Here is a 20,697-nt window from a genome sequence, read left to right as displayed (position 1 = left end):
TATAGTTATTTCAGACAACCATATAGAAACACAGTAACAGTAATTGCAGCAAAAAGAAAGCAGCTTCAAACACTGATCAATCTTAAAAGTCCACTCCAGCTCCTTTCTCTAAAATGAATCCATGTTCCGGCATTCAGCCAGAGGGAGGAGGTGATAGCAGAGGGCTGATCAAAGCAACCCAGATGTCCCTCACCACCTCAAGGTGTTTCCAAGGGAGCCTGAGACCGTCCAAAGGTGGAATATATAAACCTGCAAGCATCTTCTATATTAGGAAGGCAAAAGAGACTTGTGAACATATAAAAATAAAAAGTGTGACATCACTCAATTTTAGGATCGAGAACTTAACACAGCCTCTATAAACATTTGCAATCAAACATTAAGACTAGAATGTTTTATCTTCCACGCACTGACACTAATCTTTCGACCCCCAGCGGCTTTTGCCATTAATGCTGCCATGAGTGGCATGACTGGCTGCAGGAGATGCAGTGATCCATCAGTGGAGTGCCAGAGCTTCGCCATTAGAAAATCATCTGCAAACAACAGCGCTCCATTGGCACTAAAGGCCTGGAGAACCCAGGTGGAAGAGAGAGAAAGAGGAAGAAAGGAGAGAGCCTCGTGTTCAAGCTCAGTTTGCTTTGATTGATATGAACCATTACAGACAACACGGGAGAAGCAGGAAGGGAGCTAGTCACTCTTTTATTTTTGGTCATTTATTCAGACAAAAGCTTGAAGATAGCGATGTTAATATGGTCTGAATGTCAGGGGGAAAAAACAAAAGTGCGAAGCATTGGGGCATGGAGGCAGTTTGCAATGCTTTAGGAACATGACATTACCAACACTCCATATAAAAGGGGAGGCACAAACACAAAATGGTAGCTTCTATGAACTCACTTCTAAATATGTTGGGGAAGAAAATAAACATTTCTGCAGTCAATTCTTTGCAGCCTTGTGATAAATAAATAATAAAAAAAAACATTTGTGAGAAACTAGTGGAATTTTTGAAAGTATAAAACAACCATAATTTCACCCAGTCTGGAGCTTTATGGTAAATCCTGCCTCATGGGGCAAAGATCATCATGAGCATGGTGATGGATCATCCTACAACTAGACAGCAGGAGCTTCTTAATGAACTGAAGGCGCATGGGACCAGAGTCCAGCACAGCACTGGTAACGCACTATATTGTATAATACTAGAATTAAGAAGGTCCCTTCTGTAAAAGCAAACGGCTCCCTCTGAGTTTGCCGCAGAACATTGATCATTTAAAGAAGGTGGTGTTGTCAAAACAGACCACAATGTGTCTCAGCTAGGTCTGAAGAAATTGAAATGCTGAATTCAGAACAAAAAAGACCCAGACACATAAGCATGAAGGTGGAAGCATTATGCTTTTGGCTTTTTCTTTTCTGCTAATAGTAAAATATGGCTTTAACGCACTGGAAAGCCACTGGTCACTCATGTGTCATAAACTCTTTAAAGAAAATCTTTCATCACTCAACCAGAAGACTAAAGATGGAACTTGGTCATTTTCAAGCTTAAGTCAAGATTAGAGGCACAACAAGGTATTGGAGTAAGTGGTCTTAACAGCCAGTGTTCAAACATAAAGCCTGCAGAAAAAAACAGGTTCAAGGTTTGAGTTGCTAAGCAGCAGACACGGGGGATTTAAAAAGCTTCTTTAGAAAAAGCAGATTTCTCAATCAGGTATTAGATCATATTTTTAAATTCACCAGGATGACGACTTAAATGTTTCCCTAATTGTACATAAAAAAACTTGGTTCTTAATCTTCTTTTTCTTAATCTAAACAGATAACGTGTGTTCAATTCCTATTAATCAATTAGACGAAAGCTGTCAATATAACTCAAGCAGAAGGAGATGCGAGATGGTTATAGTTACTGAAATGCAATCTGTTTGCTGGCCTAATTTGATCCAATTCATTTAGAAGCCTGTTCCACAATTTAGCAGTAGAGAAATACAACTATATACATTTTTTTGTACTTTTAAATAGTATATTTATTCACCCTTTGGTACATTAAAACCTTTGTTAACCACCCAAACTACAGCAAATCAGAGAAGCAAAATCCATTTTTATGCATTATAAAAATACAGCATGCTATAAAATCCTTTGCATGTTTGGCCGTTTGTGGAGGAAAGCAACATCCCATTATAATGGATCCTAAAAGGTAATGCATCACTGCTTGAATGCCAATTCAATCAAAGGGTTTCGGTATTAGATTTACTCTGCTCTACTGGGACTATGGCACTGTCCAGAAAACTACCAGATATACAGAATATTAACACAGAAACAGACAGTTTTCAGATGAACACAATCTAGAAAGAAAATAAAGCAGAACTGGCAGTCAATCCCAATTTAAGGTTTGTATGGAGAACAGACGTGACATACATCGTTTGAAATCTTTGCTGTATGATACTCTGTTTAACGTAAAACAGCTAAAATCAATACCTGGTCACTGAGAGGCCGCGTAATATCATTAGTTTTACATTTTAGTGGTATTGAGTCATGTCCCAGGCATCATAGGTCTTAAGTAGCTTGACCATCCTTCTCTGTCAGACCAGCATGACAAAAGAGACACTTCACACAAGGAGGCAACTTGTACAAATAATGAGTACAGTCTAAAAATATCTGCAGTTAAGAACACAGTTTTATCATTTAGACTTTACTGTTAAATTCTCCGTTTTCTCTCCTAAACGTTTTCAGATATTCTATTTATTTATTGATTTTTGCTGGATCTGTGCTAAAAAAAACAAAAAAACAAAATTAGATTCTCTTCTTTATTTATTTTTTTTGGTGGGAAATATAGGAAACTGCTCTTTGATTTACCTTAGAAGAGGCTGGAAGATCACAGTGATGTTCCTCGCTCCTGGCTTACACACAAACTTCATCTCTCCACCTTCGATCAGGTTGTCATCAGCACCACCTGAAGCACAGGAAACAAAGGAGTTACTTAAGAATATTAAAACAGGCAACAGGAAGTACTAGCACTGCAGTGAAACCACCAATAAAGTTGCAGTGAAAATTTGTTTGCTCTGAGTAGGGCAAGATAGGACTCTTCTATTTGTTTCACATGTTTAAAAATATCCCAACACATACACAATTCTGAATACTTAGCACTTTTTTATATCTAAACACATCAAGACTTCATCCACTCATTTTATTCTGTAAGGCAGGGTGCAGGACTATAGTGTAAATCTTTGAAGACATTGAGTAACTAGAACTAGAAAGTAACTACAATTAGATAAAACAGACTTCTGTTTGTCTAGGGATGAAACAAATAATTTAATCTGGGTCCTTTTACAGGTTCACTTAGGTCTAGACCTGTTGTTAGGTGACTAGTCCTTCAATAAATGTTAGTTGAGAGTAACTAAAACACAAGCGATGTTTAGTGGGTCTCATTTTACAGTAAAATGGGATGTAACCACCTTAGACGCATTAAACACAATGTTTAGCCTAATGGAGATTAGTCTTCTGCCGTTGTGGACATATAACTGCGATAGACAGTGGGTTTTAGCCTCAGACCACTGGCAATAATCAATACTTTTAATCAAACCTACATTAGTTTAAAAAATAATGATTCAAAAGATTTAATCTTTGCAGGGGGTACAGTAGACCCAAAGCAGACACATCACTTAATCAACATGGCTCTCCATCACAGATCTAATTGCATCTTACATGCTCAGTCCCCTTCACGCCCCTGCGTCAGTGTGTGGGTGAACCCTACAGCCAACAGGGTTAATCAGAAAATCATTGCCAAGTAACATCCTGGGGGTGGGTGAGCCTACTGCAGACAGGGGAAAAGGTGAGATCAGAGGGGAGACAAAGGACACCAAAGCTCATTACCTTCACTCATCCAGAAGTAATCAATAGATTTGACAGAGAAAGAAATTGCCACTTGTTGTCGATATGGCCGAACACAGAGTGAAAAGGACCGTCTGTGTGTATGTGGGCTTGTACTAATGTTTTCAGAGAATATCACGCTTGAGCACAGGCACACGTGTTTACATATAAGTTCATCGAACAGGAGCATGAAAGCTAAAAGGTGAGCAGCAATACTCCATTTACTATTGTTGACAATTACATTCGCGTTGCGTAGTAAGATTGGACTCAAGAAACCGGAACAAAGGGGCAAAAACTGATGCATCAATGGGTTTTCAATTTTTTTTCGTCTGGTTTTTCGATTTTGAGAAGAAATGTAAATATCAAACCAAGATAGTTTGAGTAAATATAAAGAAATAGTTTTTCATAAAATAATTTCACTTATTGAGTAAAACAATTTAAAAAAAACTATCCAAACTACCTGTAGATAACAGAAAAAGTAATTGTTCCCCCTGATAAGCTACTAAACAACAGTGATATACCAAATATTTAAGATCATTTTGATGAGATAGACCCTGGATTGATTACTTGAAACATACAAATAACAAATCACTTCCACAAAAGCCTGTATGATAACATGAACCAGGCTAAAGAATCTGAAAAAGCAAAACATCATGATCAGAAAAAAAACTGAAAAAATGGCAGCCTGCTGCCATAGAAACACAAAGAACTCGTGCTAAGTAAGCACAAACACCAATTAAGTGCTGGAACCAATATAGTAGAAAAGACACCAGTGCTGACCAAAAAGAACACAAAGGCCAGTCTAATGTTTGCTAAAAAGAACACCTAGATCTTTCCCCACATTTTGAAATATATTTTGAGGACTAAATAGAACTTCTTGGCATCACGAGAAAAAGGACATCAATTGTGACACAGATTTGTGAAAAATTATAGAACCATGAGTTCTGCTCTGTAATACAAACCACTGGTGGTAGTTGTTGTAGAGAAGGCACAATCAGTTTGGTTAAGGAGCAGTTACTTTTTAATACAAGACCTGTATACAGTTTATCTTCACTTCTTCTGCAGTGGAAAAGTAATTATCTCCTTACAGATTTATTCGGTTTTTTGGGTTTTTTTTTTGCTAATTTGTAACATAAATAATTGAAGACATCAAACAAATTGATCAAAATAACTCAAGTAAATACAAAATCTTTTGACTGTGTGCATGTGTTTCTCATTCTGCTGTTTCCATTTGTTTCATTGCCATGTTTCCTTGATGAATATGGGCCTTGTGAAGCTCATGTGCTTTAATACAAAGACACCAACGGTAGAGAAGCCTGTTCAGTATTGCCTACCTAACCTTGTATTCAAATGCATATCAGTGCATTGTCCCCTGTGCTGGGCTCCTTAATACATTTCTAATGGAACAAGTTTTACTTGACAAGTGTGGCAGACAACACGCCCCGTACTTTCATTAAAATGACAAGAGAAGCTTTCATTCCTGTCCCTTGCTCTTCAGTCAAGGGTTTCTGATTCTGATCTGTTGCCGTGAAATTTCCCTGCACGGTGAGCCCACTTTCTTGTTGCTATGTGCAGACAACGATGTGGTCCAATTCACTCAAACTTTGCCTTTCTCCATCACACTATACATTCATCCTACCTTCAGTGCCAATTCAATTAAGACTCAATTACAGACTCCTAAACAAAGCTGCCGCCACCGCGCTCATCCTCCTTGCTTCATCATACCCTCTGCTTTTCTCTTTCCCACTCACCGATCACTGGTGTCGAAACTTTTTGTTTTGTACGTCACTAACTTGCAAACATTCAAGTTGCCATGAATAAAAATCAACATGTCACACACTCTGGGGGAAGATAGCGTTACTTGTTTGCTCCAAGAGCCACAGCCAACCGGAAACTGGAAAAGACACACAAACACACACTGCGAACAGACTAGCGTTTATGCATTCCCAAATGACGGCGACCAATTTAATTTCATGCTCTAAACATCTGCATCCGTGTCAGACAAAGGAGCGAGGCAGAGACCTCATTGATCCGACGGGTCTGGGACCAGCTGCCAACAGGGCATGGCGCTGATGAATATTAATTAGAGGCATTTTAATATGCATGGCATTTTTCAGAGCTGCCACGACGTGACAGGGTGGCTCCGGTTTTTAGGTCAGGATGCCACCAAACTCCAGCCAGTCCTGTCTCGATACAGCCCACTAAACTTTGATTTAGTGTGCAAGGGAGCCAGTGTGATTCAATCTGTGTACTTGGGTTGTGTGTTTGTGCCCATTTGTGTCTCCTGAGATGTAGTCTGATTGAGGATTAGCGAGGGGAGCGTGTGGAGGTGGCATGGTGCTCAGTGAGAAAGCAAGTGAGATGTGGGCAGGAAGAGGTGACAAATTCTAATGTAGCCAAATCTGCCTGAAATCCCCCTCGAGGGCCACAGCTCTTTCTGCAACACCTGTCCATACACCCAAGTAGACATGTCACACAAGAATCCAATATAACACCCCCGCGTTACAGAGGCGCAACAAAAAGAATGGTATACATGGTCAGTGACTTTAAATACACACAAATGGCAGAAATCCACTCATAAGGAATGTGAGACGCGGTCAAAAAAAAAGCAACACCAACACAAGCTAAAACCCACTCCCACACACAGCGACACCCATCGAGACTCCTGCGGCGTCTAACCATGCACTCCCCAGCCCACAACTAATCAAGTCAGGCAGTGACTTAGTGAAATTGCATTAGCTACACTTTCCTGGGTTTGATGAGAAACAGTCTGATCCTGTGATGAATTTCAGCCCTCCCCAGTTTTAGACGAGGAACGGATGAACTTGTGATTCCTCCTTTAACAGTCTTCCATGTCCCCCGAGTCCACGAGCGTGTCTGTGTACATTAAAAAGTCTGAATAAGGGGCGAGATGAGTAAAGCCACAATGCCAGGCAGAGGACAGGTTGTGATCCTCATACTGTGAGTGCTTTTAATGCAAAATTAGGTGGAAAAAAGCTGTCAGATAAGTATAGAATGTGAGTTTATCTTTGTTATTACATCTAGTAAAATTATGCCTTGCAAAGGTTGCTACAGTAACTATTTACATATAGTTTTACATCCAAAAACTTCAATACATTGTTTTTGATTGGAAAGCAAAGTTAATCTCAGGGTAGAAAAATTACACGGTTTTCCAATTTTTGTACAAATAATCTAAAAAGTGTCCTTGCTGTAATTCCAGTTAGCAAACTTTAGGGATGTGTATCTACCAGCTTTGTACATCTAGAGACTAAAACCTTTCCCCACTTGACTTTACATGAAACCTCAAATGCTCAGATTGGATAGAGAGGCTCTGTAACCATGAATTTTAAGGTCCTGCCACAGATTCAGTTGTATTTAGACCTGGACTTTGACTAGGACTGGGCTTCCACAGCCTGATGCAGCCACCACCGTGGATGGAAAATATGTTCAGGATGATGTGCAGTGTAGTATACCTGTGAAAAACACTGTTTTGCAAGTTGTCCAAACACAGTTATGATGTGACAAAATGCAAAATAGCTCAGGTAGTATGAATAGTTTTTCGAGGCATAATGCATTTTTATCAAACATCTACAACAGTTTTGAGTGTGAAATGTTTACATGACCTCACCGTATCCTCAAAAATGTTCAGCAAATACTCCCTCCAGTTGGCATATTCTAATCCCACCAACACTGTTTCACTTTGAACAGATACAATACAGGAAATTATTAATATTTACTCTTCATGCTGTTGTCATACCAGCAGTGACAGATGTGAATTCATAAAAATCAGAACCCCTGAGATGCATTGTGTGCAACAGTGACACTTTCAATAATTAATATAACTCAATTTACACCTGAATTTATTTATACTATAACTTATTTATGCATTGTATTCTCAGCTGTGGGGTGGATTTGATCTCGAGGTTGGTGGAGCAAATACCTTTCCATCAAATTAATTTTAATAATAGAAGACTCTCATTATGCCCCAATCAGACATGTAGAAGGTTTGAGTGGAAGAGGATGCCTGAAATTGACCAGAGATTCATGAATTATTGACACAGGATCCTATCTTATTAATTGAGCAGGTCTCAGTTCTGTGAATAAGCAGCCGCCTGAAAGTGAGCATGCACATTTAAATGCAGCTGATTTGTACGGAGAGAATGTGGCCTGAATTGATCACACCCAAACTCATTTTCATAGCATAAAAGCTACAGATAAATGAGACTGTTCAGGGTGAAAATTGAATTATCCTATATATATATATATATATATATATATATATATATTCCCAACTATTTGGACAATTTTGATTTAAATGTGAGGAACTTGCAAACACCAGATTGGGGGAGAGGTGGACAAGAACTGCCTCGTATTTGCTTCTGCAAACACTAAAATTTGATAAACAAACTATAAAAGTACTAGTTCTGCAGAAACCAGCTGATCAAATGTTACCTTATGCATTTGGGTGCTTGTAGAAATAAATGATTTCCACTTCTCTATGTTCAATTTGTATTTTAAAGAAGTTGTAAAATTTTTTGCAGCAGCAGGGATAAGGTTGATTAACAACCTTACAACTTGAATGCAAAAGTCAATTTGGTTTACAGTCATATCAGGCGCAAAAACACATTCAGTAAGACGCAGGTTGACATATGGAATCACACAACAAAGTTCAATGTCACTTGTTGTTCAAGGCTCATATATATAGAGGATATCTATTAATTAAGATCAAGAATTGTAGCAAAAAAGGAAGAACTGTCTACATTTCTTCAGGTTGGGTGTTTGAAGACACTGTCTACACTCTGCAGGGCAGACAAAGGGAAAGAGGGATCAAAAACAATGCTTTGAGTCTTTGAAATGACCCTCACATATGGCTTTAAAATCATGTTGCTTTTATGTTTGAAATAAAAACTGTGCAGAGTGATGGAGGTTATAAATATTTCATAGTATTCCATTCCTCAAAAGCAACAGCAGTTTCTTGAAATTAGAGCTTTCAGCAGAGATAATCTTCAAATACAAATAATTGTGGTTCAAAACTTTGAAAGAGTCTATTTGTATGTTCTGTTAATTATGTGCCTTACGTACATCACGGCTGTTAACAGATTTCTTTAAATTAATCCAGGAATATATATCAGGATAACTCAAAAGCAGCCTTTGTTAGCAAAAGTTAGTTTTAACTTTACAGGAAAGACAGAATGGCTTAAATAAAATAAAAAAACGAATAAACACATTCTATTAGACGTGTTAAAAGTGGTCACCACATGTCTGAACATAAAAGGGGTAATAAACGTAATACTTACAATGTATGTGGTGCTTTTATCTAAATTGCTTTTGGCGAGTAAATTTAATTCCTCCAATGGAGCCCACTGTCCCCCAACTGGCCATGGAGATCCTAACACAATTCAACACTCTTTTGTTCTTGAAATAACAGTGAAGTAAGCAGAAAGACAAGTTGTAGGTGAATGTCTTTGAAGATATGGGAGAAACAACCACCCGGAAAACTAAGTGCCATCACATCTTTGATTAGACCCAGCAGGGAATCAGGCAGCTTCAGTGCACTCCTCTACATTACTGGAAGGACCTGTTGCATGCTGGGTATGCCAGAGGTGTGCCTGTGTATTTAACAGCTCAGCTGTTGCAGTGTAGATGTCAAAGTCTGCACAGCCGCAAATTCCAAATGCCCTTCTTCCAGCAGTCTTCCCCTCCTCTATCCATTTTTCATTTGTTCTTCTCCAATCAGCTAGTATGAGATTAAAAGTAAACACAGGGGTGACAGGCAAAGCCAGCAATTATGACAGGTCCAATGCTGATTAAAATTAGCCACAGGCTTTGAAAATAAACCAGGTTTCTTCTTACTGATTAAATGTCTGCACGGAGTAAGCTATTATAACCCACTCCTTTTCTCCCTGTGTTGTCCTTTGCAACTCTTTGTCTGTTTTGGATTGAGATTACATTTCCCACTGTGTGTAACTGAACAAATCACAGATTTTGCCCTTGTCAATGATTTCACCCAAAGGGGTTTGAAGTGTGGTTAACACTAGGATTACCAGGATTTTGAGAAATTCCTATCTCTACCAAGAGGGGCCAGATTGGGTATCTTCCTAGAGCTACCGAGAGAGGGCCAAACTGGGTTATTAGCATCCAAATGTGGCCAAACTGACGACTCTGAATGGTCTAATTAGCATCCCTGTAGATGAGCAGGGGGGAGGAGAGCCAAACTCACTACATCAACTTTCACGCTGATTGTCCTTGGAACAGGATAGAAATTTTGAAAATAACTACTTCTGGTGGTTCCCAGATCTGGGAGACTTTGTACATGCAAATTTGCATGCTGCCTTTTGTGCTGTGGAGTATAAATATCTGGACATTCACTCAGCTTTTTAGTTTGCAAGAATCAAGATGGCGAAGAGGACACAGAAGCTGATGAATGCTGAAGAGGCTTTGGAATTACTTATGCAGAATTCCAAGCCTTGGGATTCAGAAGGAGAAGATATAGATGAAGAAGTCATAGACAAAGAAGACCTAGACGCTCAACCGGATTCGGACTCTGAGCTCTCTTCAGGTTAGTTTTCTCAACCTGCTTATTTTATTTTCCTGACTATTTTGTTATTTAGAAAGAAACAAAAAGTTGATTTGAAATTGTTTTTCTTGCAGATGAGGAGACTCTCCCGCTACCAAAAAAGAGAGCTCGTTCGGGGAGTGAGCCGACAGAGACCACGAAGGATGGTACAGTGTGGCGGCAGGAACAAGTGGGGACACATCTCCATTTCACTCCAATTGAGCCGTACGCCAAAGATGGAGAGCCAAGCGCTAAGGCCAGTCGAAGCATCGGGAGTCGCCTTCAGAGCTTCCTCTGTTTTATTACTCTGGAGATGCTTCGTACCATTCAACAGTGGACCACCCAACATGCAAGTCAGGAGCAGCAGGATTGGTTCATGGATCTCTCGGAACTAATGGCATTTATTTCAGTCATTATCTTGCGGGGGGTGACCAAGGTTCCATCACTATGTGACAGCTGGTCAGCAAACCTGGGAAACCCAATGATCATTTCAACTATGGCCCGAAACCGCTTCCAAAACATCATGCGACACCTACGCTTTGATGACATGTTTACACGCCGTGAGCGAGCGGAGACCAACAGATTCGCTGCAATCTCTGATCTTTGGGAATCGTTTGCCGCTAACTGCATCTCATCCTACAGCCCTGGTCGACACATCACTGTTGATGAACAGCTTTTCCCCACTAAAACCCGCTGCTGTTTCCTTCAATACATAGCAACAAAACCGGACAAGTTTGGCATCAAGTTTTGGGTGGCTTGCGACTTGAAATCAAAGTACATCTGCAATGTCTTCCCATATCTTGGCAAGGACCCCAGTCGTCCCAGCGGGGAGAGACTGTCCGATACTGTAGTGATGAGGCTGATGGAACCGTTCATGGACAAGGGCAGAACTGTAACCACGGACAATTTCTTCACATCACTGTCACTTGCGCAACGACTGCGTAGCCGGAAAACCACCATCCTCGGCACAGTCAACAAGTGTCGCAGGGAAATTCCACAATCCACTAAACGTAAGGATCGCACTGAATTCACCACTCAGGTGTTTTCAACCTCTGATGCCACGCTGACTGTGTATGTGCCCAAAAGGAAGAAGGTTGTTTACATTCTCAGCAGCATGCACAGCGTGGTTGAGACTGAGGATACCACCAGAAGAAAGCCAAACACCATCAAACAATATAACAAAGCAAAGTGCGGTGTGGATGTGATGGACAAAATGGTGCGGGAGTACAGCGTGCGTGCAGGAACACAGAGGTGGCCAGTTGCCGTGTTCTACAACATGATTGACATGGCAGCACTGAATGCGCATGTGCTGTATCAGGCATGCACTGGGGTGCAGGAGAGACGGGTGGACTTCCTGGTGGAGCTCGCAAAAGAGTTGGCTAACTCTCATGTGAGTGAGAAGAAGGCGTGCAAGGAGCAACTGCTTTGCCAACAACCTGCCACACCCAGCCCAGGCAAAAGGGCGAAGTGCCAAATCAACCGTCGATGCATTAAAAATAGTACAAATAGGAGATGCGTTGACTGCTTCAAATACGCATGTGGCAAATGCAGCAAGCCCATGAACTGGCAGTGCCAGATGTGTGCCGACAGTGCAGACAGTGCACAGAATGAGGGCTGAAATGCCACTGTGCCTATTGCAAATAATTGCGGAATTGTTTTATTTCTTGTATTTTTTTTATTGTTATTAATGACAAAAATAAAAAGCATTCAAACAAATAACAGTTGTTCTTTTGTATATTTTTTTTGTATATCTTCTGTATCCTCTTCTCCATCCTGCTTCTTGCAAACTAAAAAGCCTCTTGACCTCTTGACTTAGACACAAATACATCTGGTACCTGTCTGTAAAATTTCTAATTCTCCATTTAAAATATTAAAAATAATTCATTGTGCTTTTTTGCTAAAATAAAACTAAGCTAAATATAACATATATATAATCTTTATATTATATAAGCAGGGAAATTACTTCGCTTTTGCAGCATAGAGACTATCTACAACTTGAAGTTGTAGATAAAATAAAATAAAGAAATAACATGAAATTTAAATTGATTAGCACTAGGAGAGGGCCAGGTTTTCGATTTCTCCCCAGACTGGCTGAAACAGGGCCACAAGACCCTGTCCAAACTGACGACTCTGATGGCTCAAATTAGCCTCCATTCATCCATTCTTCTATTCTTCTATTGTTCTATTGTACATGTGGTCGTTGACCGTCAGGCCAGAAGGTAGGGATGTGAATAGTCCATGTTGGGGGTGGGTATCTATGATACCTACGACTAGTCAGTTTAGTTTTGAAGCATACATGAAGTGTTTTTGGAGAGATGTGACTTTTTGCAGCTGATCCATGATGTTGTGCTGCATTATCCAGGTCATTTTGCCAAATGTACATAGAGTTTGCAAAACATACAATCTGTTTCAAAAAGTATGCAAAGGTTTTTCTAAAAGAAATTAGTAATGTTTCTCTTTGAAATAAAGCTAAGAGGGTATAAAATGACAGTTTAGAAATAAACTAACCAAATTAATTGTGTTGATCCACCTCAAAAAAATCATGCAAAAAGTGTAAGCAAAAGAAATCTGGGAGACTTTGCACATGCAAATTTGCATGCAGCCTTTTGTGCTGTGGAGGATAAATAGGTGACTGCTTCACCTATTTAGTTCACAAGAACTAATGGCATTTATTTCAGTCATAATCTTGCGGGGGGTGACTAAGGTTCCATCACTATGTGACAGCTGGTCAGCAAACCTGGCAAACATGATTGACATGGCAGCACTGAATGCACATGTGCTTTATCAGGCATGCATTGGGGTGCAGGAGAGACGGGTGGACTTCTATTTTACTGTCAGTCCTGCACTTTATATTTTATATTTAGATTTATATTCATATTTTATACTGTATTTTATTTTACTCACAACATTGGAACCTCAAACATTGTCCTGAGCCTGAAGTGTTCAATGACCCTTCTTTTGGAATGCAGAGTTCAGCTTTGCCCCCCTCTTGTGGTGCGTCAGTAATGGCCTTATTTACATAACAAAGGCGCCTCTTCACACCCTCTCTCGGAGGGCCAAACTGGCCCCTCTCTGGTACCTGGACGAAGATTCCCATTTTGGGAATCTTTGGTAGTCCTAGTGTGGTTAAGTCTGTACATGTAATGGAGCTTTGATTAATAATTATTTCTAAAAAGAACAAAATTGATCAAAGTCATAAGGTATTTTTATTATTATTATTACTTAGATCCAACCCTCCAATTCAGATTTTGACAAATGTTGACTTTTTCCCCCAGTCCACATTTGGGGAACATAAGATAGAAGACATAAGATAGAAAATGTGACACATATTCTTCGATAGATGGCTGACGTTTGTTTGCAACAAAGATTAAGGTAATACCACTTTATCCTATCGACATGTAGCAATGTGAGTTCCTCCAGTTAGTCCTAGATGATTTCAACACCATACAAATCTAATAAAAGAGAAATTTTAATATACTTGATCAGTTAAATAGTCCAAACTTTCTATAATTAGCACACTTCTGCATGTTTTTTAGTTTCTACAAACCACATAGCAATGAGTTTCTGATTCATCTACTGAAATACTCAGATGAAATGAATACTAAATTGATTCATGTAATGATTTTGGTATCTGTGTGTGTCCCTACCTCATGCTGTGCCAAACCGGCACTTTTCTACTTTGCTTGTTTGTGTGCTTTCACCATTTAAGGAAGCAGATGAATGAATGATTATGTCAGTGCAATTTCAACCAAAGTTGAGACGCAAACTGCAGACACTTCAGCTGAATAAGAAATCTTCAACAAGTTTTCAATACAAAGCTCCACATCTGCTGCTGCTCCATCTGGACAGTCTGCCTATACTTGAGATGAGTGATGGCGTGTGTGCGTGTGTGTGTGTGTGTATGATGCCTCTGACTCTACTAACAAGATAACAAGATCCCTTTCTAGTAGGTGCTGAACTTTAAGTTACCACTACTGACATGTTTTAAACCTTCATTGGTAACTCTTGCTACTCTGATATTTTTCTAAGATTTAGAAAGTTTTTGACCTTATCTAAAGTCAGAACCATCTGTCATTACAGTATCGGCTTTGCAATATTTGACCATCAACATCAAACAACAATCCAGAGTTTGTATAATTATGATTTATTGAACTATTTCAATATCACAAATATTTCTTGTGCTTAAACCAAAACATTTCATAATGGTTGTAGTATATTAACTATTGTGTCTAACCTTGGATGACCTAAATGTTATTCAAGGTCCTTTTTGTTCAGAATTACAGCACTTTATCCATCTTTGGGAACTTTTCTTTTGTTTTTTTAAAGGACAACCATGTGAATGGTGTGAATGTTCAACCATTCACACCATTGCTCCTGTTTAGGATCTTACTCTAGTAGATGTCACAGCTGTTAGATGTAAAGTGAAAGAATCATGACCTAAAACAACTTATGGTTTTACGTGTCTCAAAATTTTTTTAAAAAAATTAGCAAAAGCTATCAAACAAAAAGGGGTGCCACATGGCTCATCGATAGAGCAGGCACACCATGGGGAGAGGCTAGAGCCCTTGATTCCCAGCTCCAGGCCATTTACTGCATCTCTTCCTCTTCTGTCTCTGTCCTTCTCTTGTTCAGCTACTGTTGAATAAAGGCCACTAGTGCCATACAACCTTAACAAAATGGAAACAAAACTGCTGTAACAGCCATCTTAATGATACTGATACCAATACCAAACCCCTCAGGTTTATGAAATTGTGGCTTCCAAAGCACAAGCCAAAGAGCAAATTTAATTTGGGGGATTTTGAGGTGCTGGAAAACAAAAAACTAATTTCTAATTTTTAGGTTACAGACCAAACAATTCCATCAGTTTAATCAATGCCTCCAGTTCAGTAAATATCTGGGGGCTGGTTATTTAAATCTCTAAAATAATTTCCATCCTCTTGCTTTATCTCACTAAAAAAATACAGCATGTTTGATGAGTTATTCTACAATCAGAAACCAACACTGTTGTTAAAAGTTAATTTTCCATACTTTTCCCAAGCGCCGCTCGAATTTCAGCAACAAAACAACTATAATTGAATAACTGCGCCCACAGCACATGATGATTTAACAATGTGTGCATTTGTGTGCACGCATCTCTGATATTGTTTTAAGCATTATCTTATTACATCTATTTACAGCCAAATTGAACATGATGAGCCAGAACAAACAGAATAACTGCTGCTAGATAAGACATGCTGTATTGTGTGTGTGTGTCTTTTTTCACAACACAAAGATCTGCAGTTACTATTCTGAGTAATGGAGAGCCAGGAAAAATATGTACTTTGCATCTTACATATTCACCTAGTTATGCTTCAGTTGAAGTCAGAAAATACAAAACAAAAAGGCATTAAAGACTGAATAGACATCATGTTTCTTCAGATGTTCTGGTAGCATATTGACTAATTTCATGCATGCATGTGAAAAACCTTTGATCAGAAACCCCACAACAACTACTGATGTGTCATCTTAATTGCTAATGATCCACAAGAAATGAATGGTACTGTCAAATGAAAAAAAATCTCATACTGAAATTTGATATGATTCTGCCAAGACAGAAAAAAGGATTTTGTGGTCTTTCCTTTTGAAGAGGTCAATTACAACCACAAAAATATACTTAACTGTTTATTTCTTGCAAACTCCAGTTTTAGTTTAAAATATAAAATTACCAAAGCTTAATCATTTCTGTCTATTAAATCATTAACGCGCAACAATGAATGCTTTCCGCAAGCTTAGGAAAAATGTTTGTTCATCCTAGTATCCTACAATAATGTTGCAATCTCATCTTTTCTAAGTCAGCAGCCAAACACCCATCGCTACTTATATTTATTATACACAGCGGAAATTATACAAGAGGAGAAAATAATGAGAGCCAAGGGGAGCATCAATAGTAGCAAAGCAGACTTCCTTGACATTCTAGCATCATAATCCTGTAATAACCATTGACTTTTCCTGCCGACAATTTTCAGTTCTATCTAATGCATTTATGAATATAATGAATTATAATCGCAAGGTCAATGGAAGTCAAGTATTGATCCCTCCAAAAGATGAGGGATCAATGATTATCCTTGAAATCTGCTTACAAGTATGAAAAAAAAAAGTTACAGGAAAAGACATAGCTGACAAGACAGCCTATTGAATCCGGATCAAGAATTAATGAAAGGTAATTGAAGTGCATCCATAAAATAACAGCGTAATCTTTAAAGGTGTCATGTTTATTCACTTCAGAATGAGTGACACAAGTATCTGCTGAGACAATGAAAGGGCCAAGCTCGCATTACTTTCCCTACCGAGCAATCCCAGTCCCCAACGGTGTAGCATCACACATCACTTGGAAGAAACATCGTGTCTGGTACTACACCTTCCAAACGCGAACATGCACACCTATGCGAGCACATGCCTTTTAACATCTGCCGGCCTCACCTGTAATATCCTGCTCACTATCACCTCCACCCCTGTATCTCCCACTAGACACTTTTCCATTTGCACCTCATCTCCCACTGTCCTCAATTGGGCTGTACAAATCAGCTTGACAACGAACGCCACTTCTGGTCTCATCTCTCTTCTCCCCCTCCCTTTCTCAATGCTCAGTGTTCTGTCATGGGGATATGGGGCTATTATACATAAACAAGAAGTCCCTAATACAGGACAGGCTTTTTTTCTGCAACAAGACCTACTATTAGGTATTAAAGGATGACTAGAAAGAGAGCTGTTTGTAACTAGATTGCTTGCTCAGGGAGACCCAGCCAGACTGTTCTCTTTGCCAGACTCGCTGGGAACAAGTCAATTTGAATATCAAAAGGGAAAACAGGGAATGTGTGAAATAGATTTTGAACCAAACTGATTATGAATACGTCTTGGAAGTGAAGAGGGAATGAAAGCTGGGAGCATTGGGAATACGACTTTTGTGCACACGCTTGCTGGAAAAATTTGTAAGTCCAATATGTGCATGTTTGTTTATGTGCAAACGTGCAATGACAGGCGGACTGCGGGCTGCTATCAAAAGGGGAGGGGTTGTCACTTCAAACGTGCCCTGGGGCAAGGCAATATTGTACAAAACACAATGAAGGTTCAGGATACAAAGAGGAATAAAATATAAAAAAGGCAATAAATGCATTACAGGGCACTGTAAGACTGCAGCAGTTATTAGGATACATTCACACTTCACCTCCCAGATGACCGCTGAGGCCTACACACAGCAGAAAGGCAATGAAAAAGGAGAGACCAAACATCTAAAAGTATGGAGGCAGCAGGGACATGCAGAGGAAGATAGGGGAATGGTAACACGTCTATAGATGGGAAAATGTGTTATTTTCATCATTTATTCATGGAGATTGTGATTGAATCTGGATCTGCACTCTGCAAAGGACACGCATGCACATCCAACACAGTATATACACATTCATTTACACACAGACAGCCATGGGAGCGGGTGTATGCAACGCCAACACACACACACACGCCAACTCTCCGGCTTGCAGCTTCAATACATACATTCAGATCACAAATTCCAGATGTGGCCACATATGGAGCTGTAATGAAGTCCTCAGATGAAGCACTGGACTAATTGAAGCATACACAATGAGGAGTGCAATTAAGTCTCCTTGTGCGTTTGTATGTGTATTTGGAGCATGTGAATGAGGGCTTGTGCAGCTTTATGTGTGTGTAAAAATGATAGATGGGAGGCCCCTACAACACCCAGGAGAAATGAATTACATACATTACAGATTAATTTCAAAGCCATTGGAGTTGTGAGAATGCAAAAACATAACATGACTATATTAATACAACTGCTTTGTTTCTTAGTTACAGAAACTGTGGCAACTTCTGCAAGGGGAAAGGCAATCATTGGTGAACAATTTTAGCAGCAACCACACTCTGAGATGCATCTTTTCTACTTCACTTTTTGACATTGTGCAGTCATTGAAACTGTTTGACATACAAAGCAATTAGTTTTTCTATATGAAATAATATTATCTCAGAAAGAAAAGTTAATTGCTTTACTATTGTTGAATATTTCAATAACAATATACAGTAGTTTACAATGAGCCCTCATTTCTCGAGCTGTTTTCTTTCTTTACCTTCATCTTTGTCGACTTCAGAATGTCCACCACTGAAAATATATAGCCTAGTGTTGCCATTGAAGGCAGTAAAAATCACTCCTACAGGCAAAACATAATTCAGCATGCACAACTTGTAAGGCTAATGCTTGAAATATAATATTCAACTAAATTTTGCCTTTGAGCAGTTTTTTGCAATTGCAATATAGCAAACTCCTGACATCACAAACCCCTGATATTGCAAGAAGATTACAATTTAGTTTTATAATCCACACTGAGATAAAACCATAGATGTATAGAAGTAACTATGTGGTAAAAGGAGTTCATGCCTATAGAGAACAGCTACAGGCGCAGTTTACTACTTTAGTATATTAAAGCTGTCATTTGTAGAGGGTTTCCCAAGTAGTTATGAACCATTGCTTCAACAAAAAAGTTTGTTTTTTTTATTTCAGCTTGAAATTTGGTCTATGAAAATAAGGTCATTTTCAAACCGTTGTCACTGCTTTTACAGTCTAGCAGTGGCATGACAAGATCTTATGGCTTTAACAGTTCTCATCAGACAGTCTGTCTTGTTAAGCTTACGTTTCAGTTGAGTTGAGTTTATATAAACCCTGGATTTGAGCGAGTGCTTTTAACTCACAAATCTAGGTTTGAGGCACACGCACACACACATCACATCTTTGAAATGTACATTTCACTTTGCAATTATTCACTTTTGTTGGTCTGTAGCATAAACCCCCAAAATATATTAAAGTTTGGATTTGTAACCTAAATGTAAACAAGTTTAAAGTGTGTGAATAAATCTGCTGGTGGCATGCTGTTCTATTGAAGAGTTTCACATTTTTGCCCAACATAAAAGTAAGTGGTGCTCAATCTAAATAATTTTGCGGTCTACTATGTTAGTCACTGTTTTTATGCATTTAATATTAGGGCATAAGTGGATGTAGGTGGAGAAAAAGTACAGGAGCAGTGGCAAAAAGCCTTCAAGGCTAAGTTTCTTGGTGTTGGAGTTAATAACTGCAGTGAGGTGAAGTAGACCACTGGAGGAAAAAGAAACGACTTTAGGAAACACCAGGCAGGAGACACACATGACTAATCTTTAAGTGTAGAGTAATCCCAAAGCCGAAAGTATTCATCAACTCAATCTCTATTTTCTAACTCTTTTCCTCTCCCTCCCTGCCCACTAAGTTTAATTTAAAAGGAGGAAAAAGTCCCTTTCCACAAAGTCTCAATACATATTTTTTTAATTTCTTCCCTCTGAAGTCTCTTAATGGCTTCTTCACTGGACCCTGATGAAAACAATGACTTTTAACCTTCCTCCTGCTCCCTCCCTCCCCCATTCATCTCTCCACTCCCTCCATCACAGTCGACTTATTTCACTTTCTAAATGATTTCTTACTCTTTCAATCTCTTCTCAGCCATTCAGGCCGAGGCTCGGGCTCACAGACGGTGCTACACATTGTGACAGGTGAAATGAAAGCCAAGAGGAATCTCATCTTCTTATAAGCGCTCCGAGGCATTCAGTCAGTCAAAAAAAATTTAGTTTTCTACCTTCTTTCTTAGGCGCTGACAGATGGAAGGAGAAAAAATGAGGCTTTATGTGGAAACTATTTAGAGTTTTCTTTTATCCACAGTTCATCAATGCTGCTCTTCTAGTTTATATTTACATCCTTGCCACTTTTCCTGTTACAGAAGGAAATAAAGGAAGGATTGCAATGTTTACCGTGACTGTATGTGCGATTAGCTAATAATGCAGCTTACACTTTGGTGAAAAGGTATTTGTTCCTTTAGAACTTTGTTCTGGTTTCCTTTGTTGTCACACTTTAGAACATCAAACAAAGCATAATGGTGAACATAGATAGCATGACTGAACACAATACAGAAGTTTACAATAATTGAATTCATTAAAGCAAAAAAAACCTATTCATACCAATCAGAGTCTATATGTTATATAGTTTGGGGGAAAAAATTATGAACCAATGAGACAAAAACATTTTCAAAGGGGTCAGTCCACAAAAATCCTGCCTAAAACTAAAATAGTATATCAATGATCAAACAAAAGTGGTGGTAGTATGATGGTCTGGGGTTGCTTTGCTACTTCGAGACCTGGACAACTTACCATATTTGACAAAACTATAAATTTTGATGCTCACAAAATAAAAAATCTTAAAACAAGAATCTCTGACAATACATTTG

The 20,697-nt window shown here is 39.0% G+C and overlaps 2 protein-coding genes across 2 annotated transcripts in view; one reads left to right on the top strand and one right to left on the bottom strand.

The window, feature by feature from the left end:
• exoc4 (exocyst complex component 4) overlaps nucleotides 1-20,697 on the bottom strand; it is a 119,700-nt gene that overhangs the window by 71,462 nt on the left and 27,541 nt on the right. Inside the window, exon 11 of the mRNA XM_028043850.1 lies at nucleotides 2,836-2,932. Within this exon, the coding sequence (XP_027899651.1) occupies nucleotides 2,836-2,932 (97 nt within the window). The remainder of the gene's footprint in view (nucleotides 1-2,835; nucleotides 2,933-20,697) is intronic.
• Nucleotides 10,162-12,328, top strand: LOC114160923 (piggyBac transposable element-derived protein 4-like). Its single transcript, XM_028043852.1, has 2 exons — nucleotides 10,162-10,408; nucleotides 10,501-12,328. Exons 1-2 carry the CDS (start codon nucleotides 10,246-10,248, stop codon nucleotides 12,021-12,023), a joined length of 1,686 nt encoding a protein of 561 aa, XP_027899653.1. The 5' UTR covers nucleotides 10,162-10,245; the 3' UTR covers nucleotides 12,024-12,328.

This window comes from Xiphophorus couchianus, chromosome 17, assembly GCF_001444195.1.
Source record: "Xiphophorus couchianus chromosome 17, X_couchianus-1.0, whole genome shotgun sequence".
Lineage (NCBI taxonomy): Eukaryota > Metazoa > Chordata > Actinopteri > Cyprinodontiformes > Poeciliidae > Xiphophorus > Xiphophorus couchianus.
This window is presented reverse-complemented; position numbering and strand designations above follow the sequence as displayed.